At 39.4% G+C, this 25895-nt stretch overlaps 1 protein-coding gene across 1 annotated transcript in view; it reads right to left on the reverse strand.

The window, feature by feature from the left end:
- Positions 1-25290, reverse strand: part of DYNLT5 (dynein light chain Tctex-type family member 5) — a 37109-nt gene extending 11819 nt beyond the window's left edge. The window contains exons 1-2 of the mRNA XM_049775455.1: positions 25114-25290; positions 22417-22517 (exon numbers count right to left, since the gene is read on the reverse strand). Of these exons, the coding sequence (XP_049631412.1) occupies positions 22417-22517; positions 25114-25290 (278 nt within the window). The remainder of the gene's footprint in view (positions 1-22416; positions 22518-25113) is intronic.
- Between the last annotated feature and the right edge of the window lie 605 nt (positions 25291-25895).

The raw sequence follows: 25895 nt of genomic DNA on the forward strand, positions 1-25895 counted from the left end.
TGTGTGCATGTATGTTTTTGTGTATACATGCATGTACGCATTCCCTCATAGAGCTCGGTCTCTGTTTTTGCTTTAGTTAAATGGGAAAGAGATTTGTTCTTAACCTTTTGAGGTTTTTTTTTTTTTTTTTCTCTCCTCTGTCAAGAGTTTAAAATACTCAGCTGTTTGGAATTAGTGAACTTCTTGCAAATTGATATTCCAAGAAAATCACGGATTACCTATTTAAAAGAACACCCTTTCATACAATACAATGGGCCCAATAAATGAAGGTTTACCCACGTAGCAAAAAGAGTAATGCAAGAAATTATGGTGGAGTTTTTTTTTTTTTTCGATGATTTTCTGGATTAGCGAAGCAATTTCCATTCTTAAAGCACCTGCCTTCCAATGTTCCCTTTGCCTTTTGAAGTTGCAAACAACCTGTTTGGCCACATTGGCTGCAGGTGTGAGTAATGCAAAGGCAAGAGCTTTTGCTTAGAAAAGCCCATGTTGCCTAAGCCCTAGATTCTAAGATAAGCTGTTGTGCCTCAAGGGTATAGATATATACACACACAACACAGACACACACAAACACACAACTTTTAACTGCAAAGCATTTCCAATCTATATTTTCAATCTACCAACAGCATGTCCTATTAAATAAGGAAAAGTCATTATTCTGTCCATTTTAGAGAAATGGGGAAGAAGGCAAAATGCTTACCATTATATGTACAGGAATGGCAAACCTAAGATTTCAAACTATATCTCTAGGGACCAAGTCTCATGTACAATCATACTGACAGCTGGAAATAGGGGTAATGATTACTTGTGGCAATAAAATTTTTCCTGCATAAATATACAGAAGGGATTAATAAAAACCCAGCATTGTTTATACTGAATATCATACTAAAAACTCAGAGAAAGAAAGTACAAAACTCATTCACCAAAGACAGAGTATGAGACAAAAATGTCTTATGCAGGCTGGAAAGTAGTTCAAGGGGCTGGCGCACATAGTTTGCCTTCAGGGGCCCAAGTAGTCTCTTGTTCTTTCTGGGTGTGACTCCTGGCCTTCTCAAAAGTCCTGAAAGTTTTTTTTTTTACAAGAAATCATCACTATTTCTTTGTCTCATATTATTAAAATATTGATCATCAAATTTATTATAAAGTTTATAATACTATAAATATGAAATTGGTAAATGTCACAAAGCAGTTTGACAAGTCTTGCTAAAGATTGGTGTGCAAACCAATTTTTTATTTTGTTTTGGGACCATACCTGGTGATGCTCAGGGGTTAGTTTCTCCTGGCTATGTGCTCAGAAATCCCTTCTGGCTGAGGAAACATATGGGTTTCTGGGGGATCAAACCATGGTCTGTCATAGGTCAGCAGTGTCTTATATTTATATTTTTAAAAATTTATATGTATGTATTTATTTATTTATTTTTAGTTTTTGGGCCACACCCGGCAGTGCTCAGGGGTTACTCCTGGCTGTCTGCTCAGAAATAGCTCCTGGCAGGCACGGGGGATATCGCTCCGGTCCCAGTAATTTATATTAAAAATATATAAACTACTGGGACTGGAGCGATATCACAGCGGTAGGGCATTTGCCTTGCATGTGGCTGACCCGGGACAGACTGAGGTTTGATCCCTGGTGTCCCATATGGTCCCCTAAGCCAGGAGCAATTCCTGAGTGCATAGCTAGGAGTAACCCCTGAGCGTCACTGGGTGTGTGGCCCAACCCCCCAAATATATAAATTACTTTATTTAAAAATCATGAATCACATGATTGACATAGTTTATCATAATAAACTTCTTTCCAGGTAAGTGGGAGCCATATTATTTTAGAAAAAAGAAAAGAAAGAAAAAGACAAAAGGAAGAGTACAGCAACAAGAAAATTTGTGAAAATTATTTATCTTGCAATGAGGTCATTAAGTCATTGTCAGAAGTTTATTAAGCTCTTGTTAGTTGATCATTCTGTTACTTCTTTTGATTCTAAACATTAAGTGGCTTCAAATTCATATTAGTGTCTAAATTTGTTCCTACCACGGTGACAGTATCAAAAAATTGAAGCTGGCCAGGAATTCCAAGCTCTATTGCTAATAATGAGCCTTTGTGGGGCATGTTTTTGGCTGCCAGGACTTCTGGGAGTATGAGAAAGTGGTATTGGGGTAGGGACTGGGAATGGGTGCCTGCAGTCACTCCAAAAATGTCATGGAGATGTTAGCTCAAATACTTGGATTTTTAGTCAGAGTGGTGTCTCTGCAGAGAGCCATAGAGGAGTAAGTGAAACAGGGCCATTGGTGAAGTGTTGATTGTGGGTGATTGTGGCTTTGACAGGACAGGGACTTGGCCAGCTTCTACACCGAGATTGCCAGCTTTCAGCTATGTGGACAGTGAAATCTGGCCATACCCATAAATTTTCACAGATTTGTTTACATGTCTTCCAAGAATAGATTGATCTTATGGAGCTGGCCAAATGCAGACATGATGACTGCATTTGCAGGGCATGGTTAGCAAATACAAAGTTTTGAAAACTATTTTTGTTTCCTTAACGATGGAATGTTACACTGGTGAAGGGGGTTGTTCTGCTTGTGACTGTAACCCAACTATGATCATGTTACTTAAATAAAAATATATTAAAAAAGGTAATTTTGTTACTTTAATTTTATGATATTCCTGGAAATAGTATTATCTGATTGTAAAAAGTTCAAATTATACAGGAGAGTATAAATTATATAGTAAAACTCACACCAAAAATGACTAACCTCAAAGTTATCCGGCATCTATGATTAAACAATGTAGGTGCCAATTTTTCCATGATTTTACAAAATAGTTGCTCTTTTTTCACTCAAAAATGTATCACTTTAAGGACAGAGTGCTAGTACTGGGGTTAAGGGTCTTGCTTGTATCTGGCTGAGCCCAGTTTTTTTTTTTGTTTGTTTGTTTTTTTTGGCCATACCCAGTGACTCTCAGGGGTTACTCCTGGCTGTGCAATCAAAAAATTGCTCCTTGCTCAGGGGACCAAATGGAACTCCAGGGACTGAACTCATGTTTGCCCTGGGTCAGCCATGTGCAAGACAAATGCCCTACCGCTGAGCTATTGCTCCAGCCCCAAGGCTGAGCCCAGTTTGATCCCACCCTCCAAGTTATGGCCAAGAGTGATTCCTGAGTACCTGTGGGTGTGCTCCATTCTACTGCCTCCCTCAAAATGTATCACTCTTATGTGGAAAAATAATCTACATCAATACTTTAAATATGTATAAAATAATAGGTGCATTTTATTTAACTACTTATTTTCCAGGTCACTTGATTCCAATATCCCCTCCATTTAGGAGAGGGGAGGAGGTAAAGTTGAACCACACCAGGTACTGCTCAGTGTTTAATCCTGGTTCTTTGCTCAGGGGTTTCTCCTGGCTCTATGTTCAGGAGACTATATGCAGTGCAAAAAATGGACTGGGGTCAGTTGAGTGCAAGGCAAGCACTTTAATCCCTATGCTATGTCGTCTATATTCCAGTTCCCTAACACATAATCATAAGAAAAATTCTAATAAACATTGTGATAGGGATTGCCATGTGCTTTTCAACACTATTCTCTCTTCTTCCTAATAACAGGGCCCTAAATTTGTGGAATATTTAACTCCAAATTAAAGACAAGTCATTGAATATCTGTGGTGCTCTCTGTCCCTGAGACTTTTTGAGCCAGTATAATTTAAGTGGAAGATTCTAGTATAAAACCAGAAAAGTTAAAAATGGACCGGAGAGATAGCACAGTGGCATTTGCCTTGCAAGCAGTCGTCCCAGGACCAAAGGTGGTTGGTTCAAATCCCGGCATCCCATTTGTCCCCCGTGCCTGCCAAGGAGCTATTCCTGAGCAGATAGCCAGGAGTAATCCCTGAGCACCGCCGGGTGTGTCCCCAAAACAAAACAAAAACAAAAACAAAAAACAACAAAAACAAACAAAAAACAGAAAGAACTTTCTTTTAAAAAATAAATTTACCTTGGCAACCTCAGCCAATATATATTCCTACAGCTGTATCCCAGAGAATGTACCCAAGACACAGGTGGCAAAATCCGGCTAAAATTGGAAGGCACTACCACATCAATAAATGCAAAGAAATATGGGTAAACTAAGGAGAAACCTAACATCTGGAGATACAGAGAGAAACCTTAGCAAGTTTCCAAGTCCACCAAAACGCACAGATCGATTGGAAGAAGATATAAAAGCAGCCATGAGAAAGGAAATGGAAGCCAAAAAAATTAATTTAAGAAGTCTGTTAGATATGTCCTTTTTAAAGATTGATGGCAAGACCTTAATAGTTTTATTAGGTCTTGCTTGTGATGACCTAAAATTATAAGTCAGAGATAGGTCCCTCAGATGTTTTCTTCTAGGTAAGAGAAAAATATAATTCTAATTTGTTAAATCACCACCAAAACTATTACATATTATGGGAGAGAGGATGTGGCTCAGTTGGACAGCACTTGATTACATGTGTGAAGCACTAGGTTTGGTTTTTTAAATCACATAATCTTATGAGTATTGCTGAAAGCAGCCCCTGAGCACTGATACAGGAGTAGTCCGCAAGTACAGTTGAGGCCAGGCCCCCAAAAACGAAATACATTTTTTTCTAAGACAAACATGTAACTGATAAAACATCTAATTCTGACAAATTTCCTTTTGGAAGTAGGAAGCAATAAGTAAGAGCACATGGAACTTGGACAAAGTTCTGTGGAGCTAATTGGGATTGGGAGAGTTGGGTTTCAGATGTTTGGTCGGAAACCCAGAATTCTTCATCATACAAAAGGAGAACAGTTGTTTATGTTCAGTGTGATACTTTCTTGAAAGGTTGATCGTGTATGGGCCAAGACTTTAACTTCATGTAAAATTTCAAAAATATTTTGTGTTTCTTCCCTAAAATTGTATTTTGTTTTGGGGCTGCATCCAGTGATACTCAGAAGTTATTTCTGTTTTTGTGCTCAGGAATTATTTATAGTGGGCTTGGAGGATCATTTATGGTGCTGGGAATCGAACCTGGGTTGGCTGCATTCAAGGCAAGTGTCTTACCTGATGTACAATTGTTCCAGCCCCTAAAAATTATTTTTGCTATTGAGAAAATATAGTTTAGAAGAGTAATGTCATTTATGCCTTTGGTTACAAAGTGACTGAATCTCCACTACCATTTAACTGTCCAAGATTCTGACCACTTTCCTTATGTCATATTTAGCCCACCCCATTCTTTCATCTTTCTAAACCTCCCATCCCTTAGAAACCTCAGTTTTATTTGTTGTTGGTTTACCCTTTTTTTTGGCTACACTCAGCAATGCTCAGAGGTTATTCCTGGCTTTGTCCTCAGGAATCACTCCTGGTGAACTCAAGGTACCATATGGGATGCAGGGGATTGAAACTAGGTTAGCTGTGTTCAAGGCAAGTGCCCTACCCACTGTGCTATCTCTACAACCCCTGATTAACTTTTTTATATACCACAAGAATGAGGTATCTGGTATTTATCCTTCCTGCTCTGATTTATTGTGCTTAACACCCTTTGATTAGTTGTAGCAATAGGCAGAATTTCATTTTCCTCCTTGTATCTGAGTAGTATTCCACATGTAGAGCACATTTTAAAAAGCCCACTCATCTATTGTTGGGTATTTGAGCTATTTTCAAATCTTGGCTATTGTAGACAGCACAGCGATGAATATAGCATATATCTTTTCAAATTAATGCTTTTGTGTTAGAAAGCACTTAGAAAAAATTAAGATTTTTGAATAAATAATTATACAATATTTATTAAAATGAATAATATTGTATAACATTTATTAAAATAGAAAGACAAAAATGTGAGTTGTGGGGTCTGAGTATTGATTTCAGGATAGAGAATCTGCCTTGCCTGTATGAGGTCAATGAGTGTGACTTCTATAAGTCATAGCTCCACAGTGCTGATCAAAGTGATCCCTTGCTTCTGGTGCCATGCCTAGAGTATGAGAGCACTGCAACCCAGTGTGTGATCCCTGAACATGGATCAATGTAACTTATGGAAGGAAAGAAACATAAACCCACGAGATGTGCAAAAGTTAAATTTATAACAATTCGTTGGGTCACACCTGTATTTTGCAGGGCTTACTCCTGGCTCTGCACTCAGGAAATAGTCCTGATGGTGCTTGGAGGCCCATATTGGATGCTGGGGATTTAACCTACATTGGCCTTGGGCAAGGTAAGTGCCCTACTATGCTACCTCTCTAGCCTCAAATTTGTAAATAGTTCGAATCACTAGTGCTGTATACATAGCAAAATTAATTATATAGATGTATGTCACAGGGGATGAATTTCTGTGGTCTCTGACTATGCTTCTCTGGTTTTTAATAATGATCTGTCTAGATCCATGATCTCATTACACAGAGAATGCTGTAGTAGATTTCATTTTGTACACATGAAAAATGTTCCTGCTGCCTATGAGTTTCATTGACTTACCGTTATTTATAGAAGAAAGGATTATAATTGGCAAAATGCATTCAAGAGAGGGGTTGAATTTTAGGAAGTTAGAAGAATGATAAATGCAGAAAAAAATCAAAGTCTGGTGTCAACTAGTAGTAAACACAAACTAGTAAACATTATTTTAGGAAGAAGACAGACAATTGTAACTTAGTACAAACTTCAGTCATAGAACTCATAGGTTCTTATTGCTGAGGTTAGGCTTGGAATTAACCTGTATATGGAAACAATGGATTGAAATTGGTCCATAATAACAAAAATTCATTCCTCCATCTTGTTCTTGATTGTCACTGGAAACACCCCATGCTAATCCAATAGTGTGTGCTCTATGGTTATGTAAAATAAATAAAGAAGTAAATGATAGAAAAATTGTCCATAAAGTCAGAATATACTAATTTTCTCATGAAACTCTATTTTACTAAAAAAAATAAAAAACAACTTTATAAATTCCTTAATTTACTCTGAAGAAATACAAGCCACACCTGGCTAAAATGATCTGAAACAGGACCAAAGACATGGCTCAATGGACAGAACATGTGCTTTGCATGCAGGAGGACTTTATTTGATCTTCAGCACCACGAGATCCTCTAAAAAGTGCCAGAAATGATCCTGACCACAGACCCCTAATACGTGAGGGTAGTCACAAAACAACAAAACCCAAAAATGTTTTGAATTTGCAAAAATATAAAATGTTTATGGCTTTAGATTGCTTTGTGTACTGCTAAGAAATGTTATAATGTACCTACAATCTGGGGACTTGTGGACAAAGTACATGGGTTCTGCCTTATTTTTCTTACTGTTCTTTGACTGTAAGTTCAATATTTAGGCGTCATCAAGGGGATTTCTTCTGAGAACTCTGTTTATGGGCGATTGTCCTTCCACTGAAACTTTACGTTGTCCTCTTTGCATCATTGTTCTCATAATTAAAAATAAAAAATTTAAAAAAGTATAAAATGTTTAAATGATTAACTTGTCTTGGAACCTTAATATAACAGATGTGGGAGTTCAGACTGTCATCTACTTCTGTTATTTATAACAATCAAATGATCAAAACGATCATATATGAAGAAAAATTTTAAGCAGACTTAAAAAAAAGTCATGTGCTGCCGCCCAGTGGAAATAATTCAGACTGCACAGAGGGAAAGAGGCTTCTGGGCACCCATCAGTTCACCTGTTCTTTGGTGTTTCCTCCTCCCCACCCTGCGCCCTTTTACTCAGACAATATAGTCTATTGTGTGACAAGGGAAAGTGGGAGTTTTGATAAGACTATGAGATTGCCCAAGCTTTTGGACATGAAGTGGAATATAAGATCAAATGTGTAGGGTGATGCACTTGGGAACTTTTTTCCTCCGAATCTCTGCAGATATGGTCATGAATACTGAGCATGATTATAAATAAAAGCACACAGACTCATTCCCTATAAGGAAACAGACTCTTATGGCCCCTGGTCAGCCATAAATATATGCAGGTGGTGTTAGTTGTCTAATTTGTTATCTCATAAGGTTTTTCAACGTTGTGGCCATTTCATTGATACCAAATCTTCCGGATTCTTAAATAATTTTGAAATATTTTACTCACATGACTGTCCTGTTTTACTAGTAAGAGAAAGGTTAGAATAAGAATGAAATTCAAGATATAGGTGTGTGTGTGTGTGTGTGTGTGTGTGTGTGTGTGTCCGTGTATCAGTATGTTGGTTTATACTCAGTGCTCAGGTCTTTTTTGGAGGTACCAGTGAGACCATATATAGTGCCAGGGATCTTTTCTTGGCTGTGTGTGTGTGTGTGTGTGTGTGTGTGTGTGTGTGTGTGTGTGTGTGAATGTGTGAGACAGGGATGATCAGGGTAACTCCTATCTCTGCACTTAGGAATCACTCCTGGTGAAGCTAGAAGGACCATATGGGATGCTGAGGATTGAACTTTGGGTTGGTTGTTTGCAAATGAGCTACCCGCTGTTATATTGCTCTGGCCCCCAGTGCCTGGAATCTTACTGGCATCAACTATATGCAATACAAGCACTTATCCCTTGTACTACATTTCTGACTCTAAAATTTCATTTTCTATATGAAAAGTAATCCAATGACATGCTTTGTGTTCTTGTGATATCCATTTTTTTAAGAAGAGTGATTCTGATGGATAACAAAATGAGCCATGTAAACTATAGAAAGTTATGTTCTAATGTGATTGGAGACAATCCAGGAAAGGAAATGAACAGCAAAGAACAATTTTCATGCTAATCCATGAGGTGTGGTCATGGCCAAAGCCAGCTGATGAAACCTTCTTTAGTTTTATTTTGGGACCACACCTAGCAGTGCTCAGAGATAACCCGTGGTTCTGTAGGATTCAGGGGCTTGGAGTATAAGAATTGAACTTGGGTTGGCCATGTGCAAGGCAAGAGTTTTATCTCTTTACTGGCACTATCTTCCCAGCTCAGCTATTGAAACTTTTGTTTCCATAGAGGAATGTATAAAATGAATTTGGGATGTTGGACATCTTGAGGACCACAGAGAAGCATAGCAAGAAACCTCAAGATTTAGTATTTATAAAAAAGTATTATTTAAAAAGAAAATATGGGGCCAGAGCCATACTGTGGGCATGTGTCTTGAATTGCCTATGACTGACCTGGATTTGATCCAAATATCTCCCTACACTCTAAGGAATGATCTCAGAGCACAGAACCAGGAAAAAGACCTGGTTATGGTACAAAAACCAACAAAGAGGGGCCGGAGGGATAGCGTGGATGTAAGGCATTTACCTTGCATGCAGAAGGTCAGTGGTTCGAATCCCAGCGTCCCATATGGTCTCCCAAGCCTGCCAGGAGTGATTTCTGAGCATAGAGTCAGGAATAACCCCTGAGCGCTGTCGGGTGTGATCCTCCCCCCCCTGCCCCCCAAAAAAGGAAAGAAAATAAAGAAAAACCAATAAAGAGAAAAAAGAATAAAGATGCACAATGTAATGTAACAGCCAGGAGGGAATGGTTATACCTGTTTTAAAGTGCAAACTAGCTATTTTTCATTGGCTCTAAACATCTTATGTGCCTACAAGAAGAAAGCCAATTCATGCCTGATCTTAACACATACATTGTCCTGAGAACCCAGCCCATGTGAGCCAGAACAAGTCTATTGAGTTGTAGAACACAGTAGTTCTTCATTCCATGCTCAAAAGCCATTTATAAAGTGGTTGCTAAGTACCAGGCTCTATTCTAGGTCCTTGGGTTTGATAAAACAAAACAAAACAAAACAAGAAAAAACAAATGAACAAAAACAACAAAATATTTCTGCCTTGTGAAAGTTAGATTTTAGCAAGGAGAAACTGGTCATAGATGATAAAATACAGCCTATGCCAATAATCTTATTTGTTGCAAGGAAATGCATGGCACTCGGGAAAGAAAGCTTTACTGAAAGGAGTTTAGAAGTGGATAGGGAAGAGGGTAAGATTGTATTTTTAGAAGCAGCCCTCAGGATAGGCCTTCCTTGGTATTTTCTGAGTCACAACTGGTGGTGCTGAGAGGTTACTTCTGGTTCTGCACTCAAGTGTAAGTCTAGGAAGTGCATAGAAAACCAATTTGGGTGGCAAGGTTCGAACTCCATTGGCTGCATGCCAGGCAAGTGCCCTACTCACTCTACTAACTATCTCTCCAGTTCCCAGGAAAGATCTTTTGAAGCAAAAAATTGAAGGAGGCAGGCACAAAAATGAGCAGTATTTGTGGGAAGAATGTTAGGGAGACAGAGAAGCAAATACACATGAGATTTCTGTTATATAGTTAATGAAAAGCACAGATCCAGTTAGTCCCAAGGGAGTGTCAGGGAAAAATACAGTGACTAAGTTGTCAGCTAGAAATTCTGTAGAGCTCTGTGGGCCACTGTGAAACTTGAACTATTACTCCGAGACACAGGGAATTTGGAGCAAAGGAACAACAAGATCCAATTCATAATTTACAATGATCACTTCAACTGCTGTGCTCAGAACAGATGGGATGCTGGTCTGTGTAAAACCAGGGAGATCCAATAATGAGTTTTTTTTATTCAGTAATCCCCATGAAAGATAGTGACTGCAATGGGCTAAACTGTCTCTCCCCAGACTCATATATGTGGAAGCCTTAACCCCATCATGATCTTCTAAGGAGGCAATTAAAGTGAAATCAAGTCCTAAGGGTGAAGCCTGAAGACTGGACTTTGTTAGAAAAGAAAAGATGCCAGGTTTTTTCTCTACTTTAGGAGGATACAGAGAAAAAGTTGCTGCATGAACTTGGAGAAAAATGCATTTCTAGTGTGTTAGCCACCCAGTCATGTGAAGATGGATGCCAGACTGAACTAAGACAGTGGTACAGACCAAGATGGCAGCTGAAAGTCAGGGGAAACAGATGGTGCTTAAGAGTTGGGTTTGGGGTATTTTCAATGTCAAGCCAACAGAAATCCCTGAAGAAGGAGAAAGAGGGCACTGAGAGAAAGAGGAACATTGTGAGCATGTTGAATAAGAGATCTACAGATATTAGATTAGCATTAGCTGTTAGGCATAATATTATGTCTTGATCACTAAAGGATACAGAGATACAGAGACAGAGAAACAAAGAGACAGAGAGAGAAAGAGCAAAAGACTGCTCCTTGCAGGAGTCCTACATTAAGATACTGGAAAGTATGTGGGTGAAGATGCTTTCTTTGTATCTGGACAACCCCAGCATTGCATGTGGCTCTCTAAGCGTTGCCAAAAGTCACTCCTGAGCACCAAGCCAATGACTCAACCAAGCTGAATGCTGCCAACAACTCTCCCCCATCTCTATGAAAACTGGGGAGAGGAGAAGGGTCTAGGGAAGAAAACTAAGAAGGGGTTGGGTTCAACGAGTACAGGAAGTCAAGAAAAGATAGAGTTTTTAAGAGAAAAGAGAGGCGGGTAGGGTGAAATATTTTTGAGCAGTCAGATAAGATGAGGACTGAAGATTGAGCCCTGGTTCGGCTACCAACTGCATGATCAAATGTTTGACAAGAGCCAAGGGAAGAATTTCAAAGACAAACTCTTTTGGTTGCAATTGTCTTTAGCATTGCACGTGCCTGTAACCCAGGCAGTAAAGATGGATCATTATTTTCATTTTATAAATTACATATCAAGACTACATGAATATGAAATAATTGCTACCTAAGCAGAAGATCTGGGATCCAAACTCAGGTCTAGTTTGAATCGAAAGTTCTCTGTAATTATAGGAATTCATACTTGCTCTGTATGTCGATATGCCAAGAAATTTTCTGAGTGTTTCCAAGTATTATTTTAATCTATCCTCACAATACCCTGACCCATTATTATTTTTAATCTATTTTATAGAAGAAGGAAGGCTTAAGAACTCCTGGCAGATGGGCAATTTGAAAGTGGCCAAGTCTGAACCAACGCTGGCCTGTCTACAGAGGCAAGCCTTGGAGTCCTTTCTGTTGCCTAAACAACTGCTGCTATTAGGTTCCCTCTTTAGAAACAATGCACTGGTGATCTCAGGCTGCCATCACCAAGTGCTGTGGATGGGGTGGCTTAAAGCAAGTAGTTACTATCTTATGGTTCTGAAGGCTAGAACCCTGAGAACAGGAGCTGGCAGCATTGGGTGAGAACTGATATGGAAGGTTCTGCTCCATTCTCCCTGTGCTTGTTGATAACCAACTTTCTGGTCTCTCCTTATTGTCTTGCTTCTATGTCTGCTGATGTCTACTTCAACCTTTCTTAAAACACCCCAGTTGTATGGGATTAGAGTTCATCTTAATAACCTCAATTAAAGTTAATGACTGGAGAATGGGTACTTGCCTTGCATGTGGCTGACCTGGGTTCAGAACCAGCATGCCATATAGTTTTCTAAGCACACCAGTAGTGATCCAAGAGCCAGAGTAAGAAGTAAGCCCTGTATACACTGGGTCTGCTCCCCTCCACAAAACAACAACACACAATTAATTATTAAGAGAGAGAAAGGTCAAAGAACTGAAGTGCATACTTTGCAGGTGGGAAGCCCAAGTTTTATCCCTACACTGCATGAGCTCTTGAGCACTGTAGGAATTGACTCCCAAGAAATAAACTGAGAGAAGCTAGTCCTCACTCCCCACACAACCTGCTGATCCTCCCCCTCCCTTACCCCTAGCACCATTGGATATGACTAAAAAAGCAAAACAGGCAAATAATAAAAAGAAACCCAATGACCTCTTTAAAAAAGCTATGTCCAAAAAAGGCCCCATTCTAAAGGCCTGGGAATTAGTATAACAACATATGAGTTAGCAGTGGAGGCACAATTTGGCTCTTAGCACCTAGGTTCATAATGTTACTCAGTTCTGGGATCCTTTGTTCTGTCATGATGTTATGATTTTTTTTTTGCAAATCATTGATGCTCCGCAGGCCTCTCTCTCCTGCATCCATAGGAATCAACCTATCTCAGAGCTGTTAGATTTCTTTGTGGCTTGGTTATACCAGATTTTATTCTCATCTGCCTGATCTCCCAGCATCTATCTTCCCAGTCAGATAGTTACAAATGATATCTTGTTCCTTTAATTTGCTTTTTTCCCTGTTTGTAAGTGAGCTTAATATTCTACCAAGTTATTTTGGGCTTTTATTCTGTTTTAAAATTGTTTTTATTTTTGTGATCTTGCCACCCTTCCCTGCACCTGCATGGTGATGACCAGAACCCTTAGCCCTGGTGCTCACACACACACACACCAGGTTGTGGTGTGCCATGATTGCACATTTTAATTTGGCAGTGGAAACAATGCCAGCAGGGCTGCTAGGATGTTGTGAAGCATCCAGGGTGTTGTGAAGATTTGAACTTATGGCCTCATGCATATAAAGCAGGCACTCTCGCACTGAATAGTCCCCCTCTGTTTCTTTTATTTTATGTTGTTTTATTGTATATGATTTAAAAAAGAATAAATATATTTTGCTCTCACTATATCTATTATATCCTTTGTTGAATGGGAGTGCTAAGTTCTGTTGTGATTATACTTATCAAGTATTTTTTTGTTTTATGATTTTGATTTTCAGGTATTATTTAAAAATCACTCTTGGAGGCCAGAGCAATAGAAAAGAAGGTAAGGTGTTTATCTTTCACATGGCTGACCCAGGTTTAATCCCCAGCATCCCATATGATTCCTTAAGCAAGGCAGGAGTAATTTTTTTTTGTTTGTTTGTTTATGGGCCACACCCGGCGGTGCTCAGGGGTTACTCCTGGATGTCTGCTGAGAAATAGCTCCTGGCAGGCACGGGGGACCATATGGGACACCGGGATTCCAACCAACCACATTTGGTCCTGGATCGGCTGCTTGCAAGGCAAGCGCCACTGTGCTATCTCTCCGGGCCCAGCAGGAGTAATTCTTAAGCATAGTTCTAGGAATAACCTCTGAGTACCACTGGGTATGACCGCAAAACTAAAAAAAAAAAAGATCACGCCTTACTCACTGAACAGAAAGATTATCTTCTATGCTTTCTTCTATTTATATTTCCCACAATTCATTTTCCATCTAGAGTTGACCTATGAAAGTGGTATGGCCAGTCTATCTGAATTTTCTTTAAAGTGGTGAGCTAGGTTTCTCCCAATACACTCTCTCAAAAATATCTATTATTATCTATTGCATATGAATTGTGTTTTTCCATATTTATTGTTCTTTTTTAAATTACTATGTTTTGCATGATATATTTAAATATTTTTGCATTTATTATTGCTAGCAATAACAATAATAACCAATTAAATTTTGTAGTATTAAGGGTGGAACTCAGATCTTAGCATACAAGGCAAATGTTCTACCACTGAGCTACATTCTTAGCCTACAAATAACCATTTTCACTAGAATAGCTTTGTGCAATATTTTAAGATCTGGCAGGCAAGTTCCTTTTCTCTGCTAGTGCTTCAAAGTTAACTTTGATTCCAGATCTCTTCTCTCTCTCTCTCTCTCTCTCTCTCTCTCTCTCTCTCTCTTTGTTTTTTTGGGCCACACCTGTTTGATGCTCAGGGGTTATTCCTGGCTAAGAGCTCAGAAATTGCCCCTGGCTTTGGGGGAACATATGGGACACCAGGGGATCAAACCGCGGACCTTCCTTGGCTAGTGCTTGCAAGGCAGACACCTTACCTCTAGCGCCACCTCACCAGCCCCAAATCTCTTCTCTTATGTATACTTTTTAGAATTAGTTTGTGAAGATTTTGAAAAAAAATACAGATTTATTGATCTATATTCAATTTGTAGCCCAATTTAAGAAGCTTTTGATATGTTGATGGTTTGCAGCATTTTTTTCTATGACTTTTTGCTCCATTAATTCAGATCTTCCCTAATGTGCCTGCCTTTGTCTAGGACCCCATTTTCAGGCAGGTTTTATAAAGATGTCATTTATGTTCAGAAATGTTCCCAATAGCCTTGTATACCTTGGCAGGAAGATAAAGCCAGCCTGAACATTTATCACAAGGGAACTGGATAAGAACAGAGACAGTAAATGCATTTGAAACACCATTGTGAAGCAGCATAAATCAAAGTGCCAGAGAGATACAGCTACATAGGTAGATTAAGATAATGCTTGAGGGTATGAGACTGATAACACTGTAAAAGATTCAGAGCACAGAACCATTTATGTGAGTTGAAAGGACCCAACTTTGTGGGGTTTTGTTATTGTTGTTCTGGGGCTTATTCAATGGTGCCAGTTTGGGGGATTGAACTGGGACTGACTGCAAGGCAAGTACCTTAACCCCTGTGCTCTGTCTCTGGTCCCCAAGTTGCTCATCTTTGATAATGTGTGCTCCATTATCTTTTATGAGATGATGTTCAGTCAGGGTAGAACATAAAAGGGACAAAAGAAGAAAACAGTTTATTTGACTAAGGGTCTTAGAAATTATAACTATCAAGCAGGCATGTGGTAGAACTCAAGGAGAGCCTAGGCAGACCTAGTTATTGGGATTTCTTAGGGAAAGACACAGTAGGACAAAGGAGATAGCTGAGGACTGTCTAGTGGAATTATTTCTCCTGAAAATGTGCCCCAACGAGGATGTCTGCCTGTGGACTGGTCAGTTTCTGTGCCAAAGGAATGCTCCCTGCTCAGAGTTTGCTATCTTTCAAAGCTGACTAGGTCCCAGAGGAACTATATCTGCCCAGCCAGAGGTGTTTTTTTTTCAAACTGCCAGAATATATTATATATGGAGGTAAAGAGATTGTATAGCAGGTAGGGAACTCGCCTGGCTTGCAGCAGACTTGGGTTCAATCCCTGGCATCCTATATAGTCCCCCCAAGCCCACCAGGAGTGAGCTCAGAACCAGAACTAAGCCCCACACATTGCTGACTGTGACCCTACAATAAAAGAAAACAAAAATATATTATTTACGGGCCTGGAGAGATAGCACAGCAGCGTTTGCCTTGCAAGCAGCCAATCCAGGACCAAAGGTGGTTGGTTGGAATCCCGGTGTCCCATATGATCCCCCGTGCCTGCCAGGAGCTATTTCTGAGCAGACAGCCAGGAGTAACCCCTGAGTACTGCTGGGTGTGGCTCCCCCCCAAAATATTATTTACTCACATTCTCTTTTCCTTCTCTCTCACACGTACACACATGCATGCTGTAGTATATGTAAGTAATATTGTGTGCTTGAGTATGGATGCCTGTTGGGAGTTGAATATATGACTAAGAATGAACTGTCAGAGGATAGGCAGGGCAGCACTTGGCAATGACAATGTGTTATAAAAGTCAAAATCTATTCAAATCAACTCTGCTCTTGAGAGCCAACTGAAACTAAATGAAAGATAATTTAAAAAATGTCTTTTCTGAGTAACCAGAGTTTTAATTAGAATACACAGTTAGTCCACAGGTAGTTAGTAAACTACTTAATACATATAATATTAGTTCTATTTAGGAACATACTCATTTCTGTTTTCTCAAGCTTCTGTCTTTGGGAGAAAATGATGTCTCAATGCTGGGGCAAGTGGAGCTTAAGTATGACTTACTTTCAATCCCCCCTATTTTAGCATCATCATTCCATTGTTAAAATGAGAAAACAAGGGGCTGGAGAGATAGCATGAAGGTAGTGAGTTTGCCTTGCATGCAGAAGGACAATGGTTTGAATCCCGGCATCCCATATGGTCCCCTGAGCCTGCCAGGGGCGATTTCTGAACATAGATCCAGGAGTAACCCCTGAGTGCTGCTGGGTGTGACCCAAAAACCAAAAACCAAAACAAAAACAAAAAAAAAAAAAAAGAAAAGAAAAGAAAAAATGAGAAAACAAGTTTGGTCATTTCATTTAGCTGCCTACCTACAATCCTGAAATAGAGAGGATACTTCTGGAATAAGGATATCTTATTTAAAATGACTCATGACCTGTCTTTTCACATTAGAATGTTAAGCATACTTGAGCAAGAATTGCTTCTGTGCAATATAGGCTTGATACCTAGTATAATACCTTGGATGAACTCTGGCCAATAAATATTAATACAAATAAATAAAAAATGCGATGTTTTCCAGTTTTGTAGGAAGAAAAGGACGAGGTCACTTGAACTACTTGAGAAAAGGAGATCCTTCAAACCATACCTCCATAAAATCAAGAGGATAGAAATTGTATTGGCTATCTTCTCAGATGATGATGCACTTAAAATATAAGTGAGATATAAACAGAAACTGAGAAATAGCTTGAACATCTGAAAATCAAACAGCTCTATACTAAACAAGTGGGTCAGAAAATCAAAGGAAAATGAGGACCACCAGAGAAAGACTTCGGGGTTAGACAATTTAGCATGACTGAAGACTATAGTTGGACTTATGCCAGGATGCTTCATGGGTAAGGTCTCCCTGTTTTTAAGCTAAAAGTTTTCCTTTCTATTTTCCACATATTTTTCTGTGCCTATGCAAAGAAACAAACCAAACCAAACCAAACCAAAACAAAACAAAACAAAACAACCTGCCACACATTCACCTTTTAAAAATTTACTGTATTTTTTAAAATCTATTTTCTTTTAAATTGGGGCACTCTCCTTTTTTATAGAACAGTGGGATTAAAGATTACTTTATTTTACCACATATTCCCACATTCTTCTATAAAACTAAAAAGAAGGGAATAAAGAAAGGCTGGGAGTCAGAAGTCAAGTGGTCTCAGATACATTGGCAGGGAATTAAATAAGGACAGAACTAAATATCCAAACCAAATTTAACAATAATAGAATCAAGGGACCTAAACTTGAACAATCTAAACTCAAAGTGGCCTGTTACACTGGCAGAGAGGGGACAAAGGGTGGTGGTATAGGATGCACTCTGGGTTCATTGATAGAGGGAGGTCGACACTGGTGGTGGGAATGGCCTTGAAATTCTGAATGTCTAAAATTCAACTATGAAGGATTCTGTAGATCACAATTTTTTCAATAAAATAAAATTTAAAAAAAGAAAAGAAAAAGGAGGTCCAGAGGAGAGCACTACAGTAACTCCCATAATATGTCTAAACTGTGGCATTTATCCTGACACATGGTAACAAGTCAAGAAACCCAGCAAATGAAAATATCTATGATGAATCTAATGCCCTCCGAGGGCTTAAGGATAGAGCTGTGAGCTCCCTCTTCAAAGTTCTGGTAACTTAATTGTGATTTTGAGGTTTGAGGCATAAGTAAGATGCTTGGACTTACAATCTTTTGACTTTACCAACTGGCCTTGGAGATAGTAAACCTGGGTGTCGTATCACATTATCCTGGAAATGTAACTTAACCTCATGGTTCTGTTTTCAATTTAAGAGCATGAGAGCAGAACACCCATTAAAATGCTGTTTGCAAGCTACAAGCTTGGGTAGACCATATGGCAAATGCCCGAGATCAAACCTAGGTCAGCCATGTGCAAGGCAATGCCTTATCTGCTTTGCTCACCACTGATTATTTTAAATGCTCGCATTTACCCCTCAAGGAAAACCATCAGCTTCTGGCAAATGAGTAGAAGAGTCTCTTCAATGACACTCACATGGAGATTCTAAATTTTCAGGGAGAAAAACTACATGCATCAAACCCCCATTTATTATTTGTTGACTCTGTAACTATGAAGCCTCAAAACTTCTAAACTTCCTCTAAACTTCTGTCGTTGTTTCTTAATCTGTAAAATGGGGAAATAAAACATCTGTTTTGTAGAACAGGGTCTGCTTATCTTTCTGTAGAAAACAAAATTGCAGAACTTTAGGCTTTATGGATCCTATTGTTTCTATCACAATGACTCAATTGCTATTATAGTGAGAAAGTTGCCAGGGACAACACACAAGTGAATAAGGATGGCTGATTCCAATGAGTATTTATGGAGACTGCCATTTAAATGGTTATAATTTCCACATAAAATGTTAGTATTCTTTTGATTTTTTTATCCACCATGTAAAATATCATATTGGCTAGTGGACTATAGAAAATTGGGTTATATAGGTTGGGTCTGGTGTTCAGGTTGTGGTTTGTAAACCCCCATCTCTGAGGCCTAGGTGAGGATCATAATTAAGGTTCAATAAATTAGCTATTGCCACCCAATAATCAAGGGAAGAGCAAGTAAAATTCAAAATTATAATCTAAGTATGACGACAGCTACTCATGTGCAGAAAGAAACATGAAAATCTGCTAACAGTAATGGAAAATAATAGCCACATTGATATTTTTCCCTAACTAGACATAAAACATATTATAATAAAATTAATGCTTACTTACTATAAATTAATATATTTATAGTTTAAATCTAGGCACATGATCTATTTAATATAACCACGTTATATTAATAAATAAAAATAATAAATAAATAATTCAATATTAAGAATCCATAGTAATAGTAAATGTTAATTCAATGTTCTTTTTGAAATTCAGAAGACATTTCAGATAGTCCTCTTGCCTGGGGAATCACTATATATCATGAATTATTACTGTCAGTGAGCAGATGCTTAGAAACAAAGACTTGGGCTGAATCCATGCATCTTATATCCTACATCCAAGAAGCTGCTTTTTTAGTTGGTCTCCCTCCTACTCTTCATTTCCTTACCAGTCTATTTACTCCTGTCAAGGCAAAACAAATCCACACTCTAAAGAAAGAGATAGACACAGTCCCAAATAGTACCATCAGGAGGGGGAAGGAATTAATAGGAGCACAAATCCAACTGGAGGTTGAGCAGCTGAGAAGCTAGCTCTTTTCGGGAGAGGGAGAGATGGAGCTTAGTTGTAAAGGAGGGGGCAAAGGAAGCAGGAATCTAAGGAAGGGATATTCCTTACAAAGAAGGGTACTCCTTGAGAAGGCAACATGGAGTGAAGGCTGGAGAAAGTAAAGAGCACTGTGAAATGATAAATGTATTTATAAATAGTGGACATGGTTGACTAGCAGTATGCAAATTTTGCGGGAAATGGTAATAGGGAGGTAGGACAAGTTCTGTTGATCTATGAAGGAAAGCTCAAGCTCCAAAACTAGGACCTGGAAAGTCAAGAGTCTGGAAGCAAATGCCGACATTTTTTTTTTTTTTTGCAGGAAATAATCTACATAGTCAAACCAGGAATCCCACCACATAAACCCTCTGTTCCTATGAAGGAAAACAGCTTAGTGGAGGAAAACCAAAGAATGTGAAACTGCCTTCCTGAAACATGGCCCTTTATTAGTACACAGACTACACCCTAGGGTGGAGAAGGAATACTAAGTCCCAATAATCCAATCACCAGTTCACACCCTAGGGTTCAGAATGAATACTGAGTAGGATAGGACCCAGAAATCCAACTTTGATTCTTTATCTCATGCTTGTGATTTAGGTTGTATTCTAGTCATTGTATCATTACATGACTGTAAGCCTTGCTTACTATAAAAATAGTATGAGTGCCTGGAGATATAGCACAGCGGCGTTTGCCTTGCAAGCAGCAGATCCAGGACCAAAGGTGGTTGGTTCGAATCCCGGTGTCCCATATGGTCCCCCGTGCCTATTTCTGAGCAGACAGCCAGGAGTAACCCCTGAGCACCGCCGGGAGTGACCCAAAAACCAAAAGTATGAAAAAAATGATAGCTATTTATGTAGGTTGGATACTGGGAGAGGAAATGAGAATGTATTAATCTATATATTGGTACACCAAAATTAACTGACCTCACTTGATACACTTTCTAAATAAAGGCATAGGCTTTTCCTGCAATTTCCAAATAATATCTACCTTTGGTAGTCAAATGGTTTTAGAGGTTTGTTTGCTTTTGGGTCACACCTGACTGTGCTCAGGGCTTACTTATTCCTGACTCCGCACACAGAGATCACTTCTGGCGAAGCTCTGGGGACTAAAGGGAGTGCTAGCACCCTAATGACTATATTGTTGCTCTGGCCTGCTTTCAGAATTTTTGTACAAGTTCAAATCTCTTTTAATGAAGGAATATCACCTGTTGTCTGATCTCGTAATCTCGGGATTATGAGAGGTAAACATAAAAGTAGGAAGAGGCTAGCATTAGTGAGGGAAACCCTTAAAGAGCCTATACATTGCAAAGGAACCTGAAAGCTGTTCATTTGCTACTTTTTGGGGGAGGGGAGACTACAAATTATTCTGGTGTGAAGAGCCCAAATGTTTCACTTTAAAATGTACCAAAATAATGACCATTTAACTGTATTTCTTAGTGAAAAAAAAATCTGCTCCAGTGTGTTGGGGAAAAATGCATTTTGTATTCTTGTCATTTTCAACTTGCATTTATTCTTCAACTATCCATTTAAAGAGGGCAATTGCTACTTCTTCAAATTTGGCCACACGACTTTCTATTTTTTTTGAATGGAATAAGTCTTTGGAACAGTTGTTTCTTTGTGCAGCTGTAGGGGCCACACCAAGCAGTGTTTAGGGGTTAGTCCTGGCTCTTTATTCAAGGCTCACTACTGATGGTGCTTGGGAACCCTACATGGTGCTGGGATTCAAATCAAGGTCAACTGTATGCAAGATAATGTCTTACACCCTGTACTATCTCTCCAGTTCAGTGTTTTTTAAATAATAGGAATATGATTTATTGCCATATTATTATGTTAAGAGTTTTATTAAAAAAAACTTCAATTTAAGCTGACAATTATTTTTAAGGACTTCAAAACAAACTCTTAAATATTGGAAAAAGTATCTAAAATAGTTTAGAATAAAAAGCAACAGTTATAAGATTAATAGTATATTTAATGGTTTTGCTTCTTACATCTGTACCACGAATATATATATATATATATATATATATATATATATATATATAATTTTCTATTTAAGAGAGATTGTACTTGTAACCACAAACACCTAGAGTTGCAAAACAGAATTTTTACACAGGTGCACGAATACATTCTAAGAGTAGAAAAAGAAAGATTTTGGTGTCAGACTTTTAATGCAAACCAATCCTGGATATTATTGTCTGTTCTACAGGAAATAGTTTTTACAGTTCTAATTCTTATGATCTCTGTTCCTACTTCTCAGAAACTACAGAGATGAATAATTTCATGGACACTAAGAATGAAACCTTATTACAAAAATGAACTAATCTCTGAGTTAGATTGCTTGTTTTTTTTTTTTATTGAGACTAGCAGTCAAAATTAAATATCATTAAAGTTTTAAAACTGGTTGTTTTCAGAAGAGCTATTGAAACAAGTAGCAAGAATCCAAATGCACTTGTTACCTTTTGACCCACTAATTATATTTCTGGAAGCAAACCAGCAGTTATAGAATGGAAACAAATTTAAATGCCCAATAATTAGAGAATAATTATGAATCGACAAAAATAAGATTCCACTGAAAATGATATGGATGAAGGCTATGAAAATCCATTGCAAAATTGTTCATAGTTCAATGCACTGTATGTATGTGTATTTATTGATACAATAATCATATATTTATGAGATGGAAAAGAATTAAGTAGATGCATATGAGATATACATATTCTATACATTGGGCATTTCTTTGGAGTTAATGTTTTTGGAGAGTCATCACTGCAGTCAGGAAAAAGAAATAGTTTTCTTTCCCATCTAAATCTTAGGAACTGAATTATAGATTCACGTGACTCACTTTTTGGGGCGTCCTTGTGGCCCCTTCTGTGCCAACTGATGACTTTCTCTTTTCTTCAACAGATGAGTTCTTCTGTCCTTAGCCATGTCTGCCATAATAATCTAGGGGAAAAATAGCAAACTAAAGATCTGAAAACATTTTAGTTAGTATAACGCAGAAACTCATTTGAGATAAAGCATGCAGATACTTTTTCTACTGTTTTTGAATGAAGGTTAATATACTTAAAGAGAGATATTCAATATGTGTTGCTATTCTGGTTAGTATTTCTGGAAAGACAAAGAACTCATAATTTTTTAATGCAATAGCATATTGAATTCACATAAGTAGATATTAACTTACAGCCAACTGGTTCAACTATGGAAGAGGTTAAAGTCACTAAGAAAACATTGGCTTGTAGAGGCTAAAAAAGTCATTAGTTTGCACCAGAAAGTAGTATTTCTTTTCCTTGCTGTCTCAAGTATTTTATTTATTTAATACTTTTGTTTGCCTTTTAGGGAGCCATTTCTACAGGGACCACTCCCAGTGCTGTGCTCAGAATTACTCCCCAACAAGATATTGTATTTGGTAGAGTAATTGGACTCTCTATCTCTACTTTTCTCATGAATAATGACTAAAGTTTTTTAATATAAGGTGTTGCTATTAACTCAAAAAATTATCTTCCCCAATGGGTTTTATTTAAAACTGTAATTTATTTTGTAAAGGGCAAACAGGACTTAATTTATCTCACCCACCAAATTCACAAGAAGATTGTATTTTAGAGAACAAAGAGAAGCAAAGAAAGGGGTCAGAAAGACTCCCACAGTATGGGAGAGGGTGGTCCCGAACAGGAGTCTCAGTACTTAATTTTTGCTGAAGTTAATTATCAGAATCTTACCTATGTTCACAAATGGCTTTTAGACAAGCTGGCAGCAGAGATGAGCTTTCTAGAACTACTCAGATTATAGCTCTCCAAATACACACATTTCCTTCTTGATTTAGCCTTGGTTTGGCATAGCATAAAAACTGGGGAGAGTAGTTTCACACTTGTGTGTTTCCATATAAATGTGTGTAAATGTCCCCACACCACCATGATATAGTTCCATTACCTTGTCAAAATGATCCCTTCATATGTTCCTTCCCTGTCTCTTTTCTCTAACCAGAGTCTTAGATTTTCGTGCCAGTCTAACCACCCTGAATACCTATACTTACCATAGGAATGGCACAACCCTACAGACACATTTCAAGATTCTTTTATTTGTTTGTTGTTTGTTTGTTTTTGTCTTTTGGTTGTTTCTGGCAGTGTTTAAGGCTTACTTAATACTGACTGTGCTCAGGGATCACTCTTCACCAGCTCAGGGGACTCAATGGGGTACAAGGGATTGAACCCAGGTTAATCTCATGCAAGGCAAGTGCTCTACCATGATACTATCGCTTCTAGCCTTACATTTAGAGATTTTCTTGGGGAGGGGGGTCACATCTTGCAGTGCTCAGGAATTACTCCTGGCTCAGTGCTCAGAAGTCACTCCAGGAAAACTCGGGGGACCATATGGGATGCCAGGATTCAAACCAGGGTCCGTCCTGTGTTGGCCTCATGCAAGGCAAATGCCTTACTGCTGTGTTATCACTCTGGCCCCTAGAGATTATTTAAGATTACTTTATAATCTGTGGAACTAAGAGTTCTAAGCAGGAGACTGTATAATCGCTGTACTAGAAACTAAAATACCTTCCTGACCCCCAATTGAGTAAGAGGGAATCAGGACAGAAAGAACCTGGGTGCTGAAGGACACACAAAACAGTGTGACATGTTGTGTGTGAGAAGAGAGTGGCATGTATGTGCAGGTGAATGCCTGTTTGTATGAGGATCTTCCCAAGCTAATGTGAGGCTGTGTAGCCATGCTGTGCAATATTGGAATGTGTCCATGTGTATACATATCTTTTTGAGAATGGGGTTTTGTGTGTCTATGCCTTTGTGTGTCTGTACACAGAGGCTGTGTGTGCTCACGCACAGGAATGTAGCATCTATGAATTCTGTATACCTACCTGTGTGTCTTTCTTCACAGGGTGCAGACATGTCACTGGGTGTGTGAGTCTGTGTGGAGTTCTGTGGACAGGGCACACTGACCTTGAGAAAGTGGCTTATTCTGTATTTGTTGCAACCAGATTGCGCACCACACACACCGGATATTGGAACCACAGGTGTCCAGGGGTCAGCAGCCAGGGTGGAGTGGGGGGGGCCTGCAGGAAGATGCCACAAAAAGCACAGTAGGCTGACTGCACTGGACATCTCCCAGTTCAGACGTACAGGCAGGCACCCGGGTCAGTCTCCAAATCTGGGCTCAGTTTTCCCGGTGGTTATGGAGGCTCCCTTTTGGGACTTGAACACCAACCACCCCCTGCTTCTCTCCCTCTTCCTCATCTCCCTCTTTCTCCTCTCTTTTTGTCCAGGAACATTTCTGTCTGTCTGTCTGTCTGCCTGCCTGTCTCTCTCTCTCCTCTCTCTCTCTCGCCTTTCTCTCTCCTCTCCTCTCTCTTCTCTCTCTCTCTCCTCTCTCTCCCTTCCCCCCTCTCTCCCTCTCTCTCTCCTCTCTCTCTTCTCTCTCGCTCTCCTCTCTCTCTTCTCTCTCGCTCTCCTCTCTCTCTCTGTCTGCCTGTCTCAGTCTCTCTCTCTCTCTCCACCCCCCCCCCCCCACCAAACTCTCCAACCACCCCAGCAGAGACCTGGTCTTCTTTCTGTCCTGCATAATTAGAACTGTTAGAAGAACCAGACTTACAGCCAGGGTGCAGCTGCGACTCCTCCCGACCTCCCAGAATTCTGCTCCTCTTCTGCACGAGCTCTGTCCCCGCTTTCAGACTAGCTTCTGCGGAGCCTCCTGGGCTCTCTCGGACTCGGGCCATCTCCAGGGTGACTCCTCAAAACAAAGTCCCTGGCCCGCCCTGGCCTGATCTCACAGCTGTGGGGTCCTCTAGAGGATGAAGAGGATCTATCGGGTCATCGCCCAGCAGGGCACCTTGTGCCTCCTTACGCCCAAGGACGCCTCAGCTGGCGGTGAAACAGTTCATTCCTGAGCAAGTAGGCTTTAGGGGTGTGCTCAGAGTACCCCCCAAAGAGAGACCGCATTCAGCGCCTATTCTAGCAGATGTCAGGGATGGGGGGAGAAGGAGGAGATTGCAGGTTTCTAAAAGAAAATCCCAGGCACAAAGAGAAATGACACCCCTGTACCCCTACCCATCCCCAATCCTTGCTGTCCCAGTTCCACTATTGTCTTTCTAGGGTGCCCTGATGAATTCAGGTTTAGGAGATATTGCAATTGCCAGCTACTGGTCCACAGTTGCTGGTGTTGCTTACCTGCCCTGCCAACTCTCAGGACAGGCTTGTTTTCTCGTTACAGATGGCAAAATAGGAGATGTTAGATCCTGAGTCCAGCATCCCCTGGAACGCAGGGGGGTTTCTTATCGCCCTACTAGTGGGGGCTCCTTCCCCCTTTTTTACCCAGTAAAGT

Source organism: Suncus etruscus, chromosome 6, assembly GCF_024139225.1.
Source record: "Suncus etruscus isolate mSunEtr1 chromosome 6, mSunEtr1.pri.cur, whole genome shotgun sequence".
Classification (NCBI taxonomy): Eukaryota; Metazoa; Chordata; class Mammalia; order Eulipotyphla; family Soricidae; genus Suncus; species Suncus etruscus.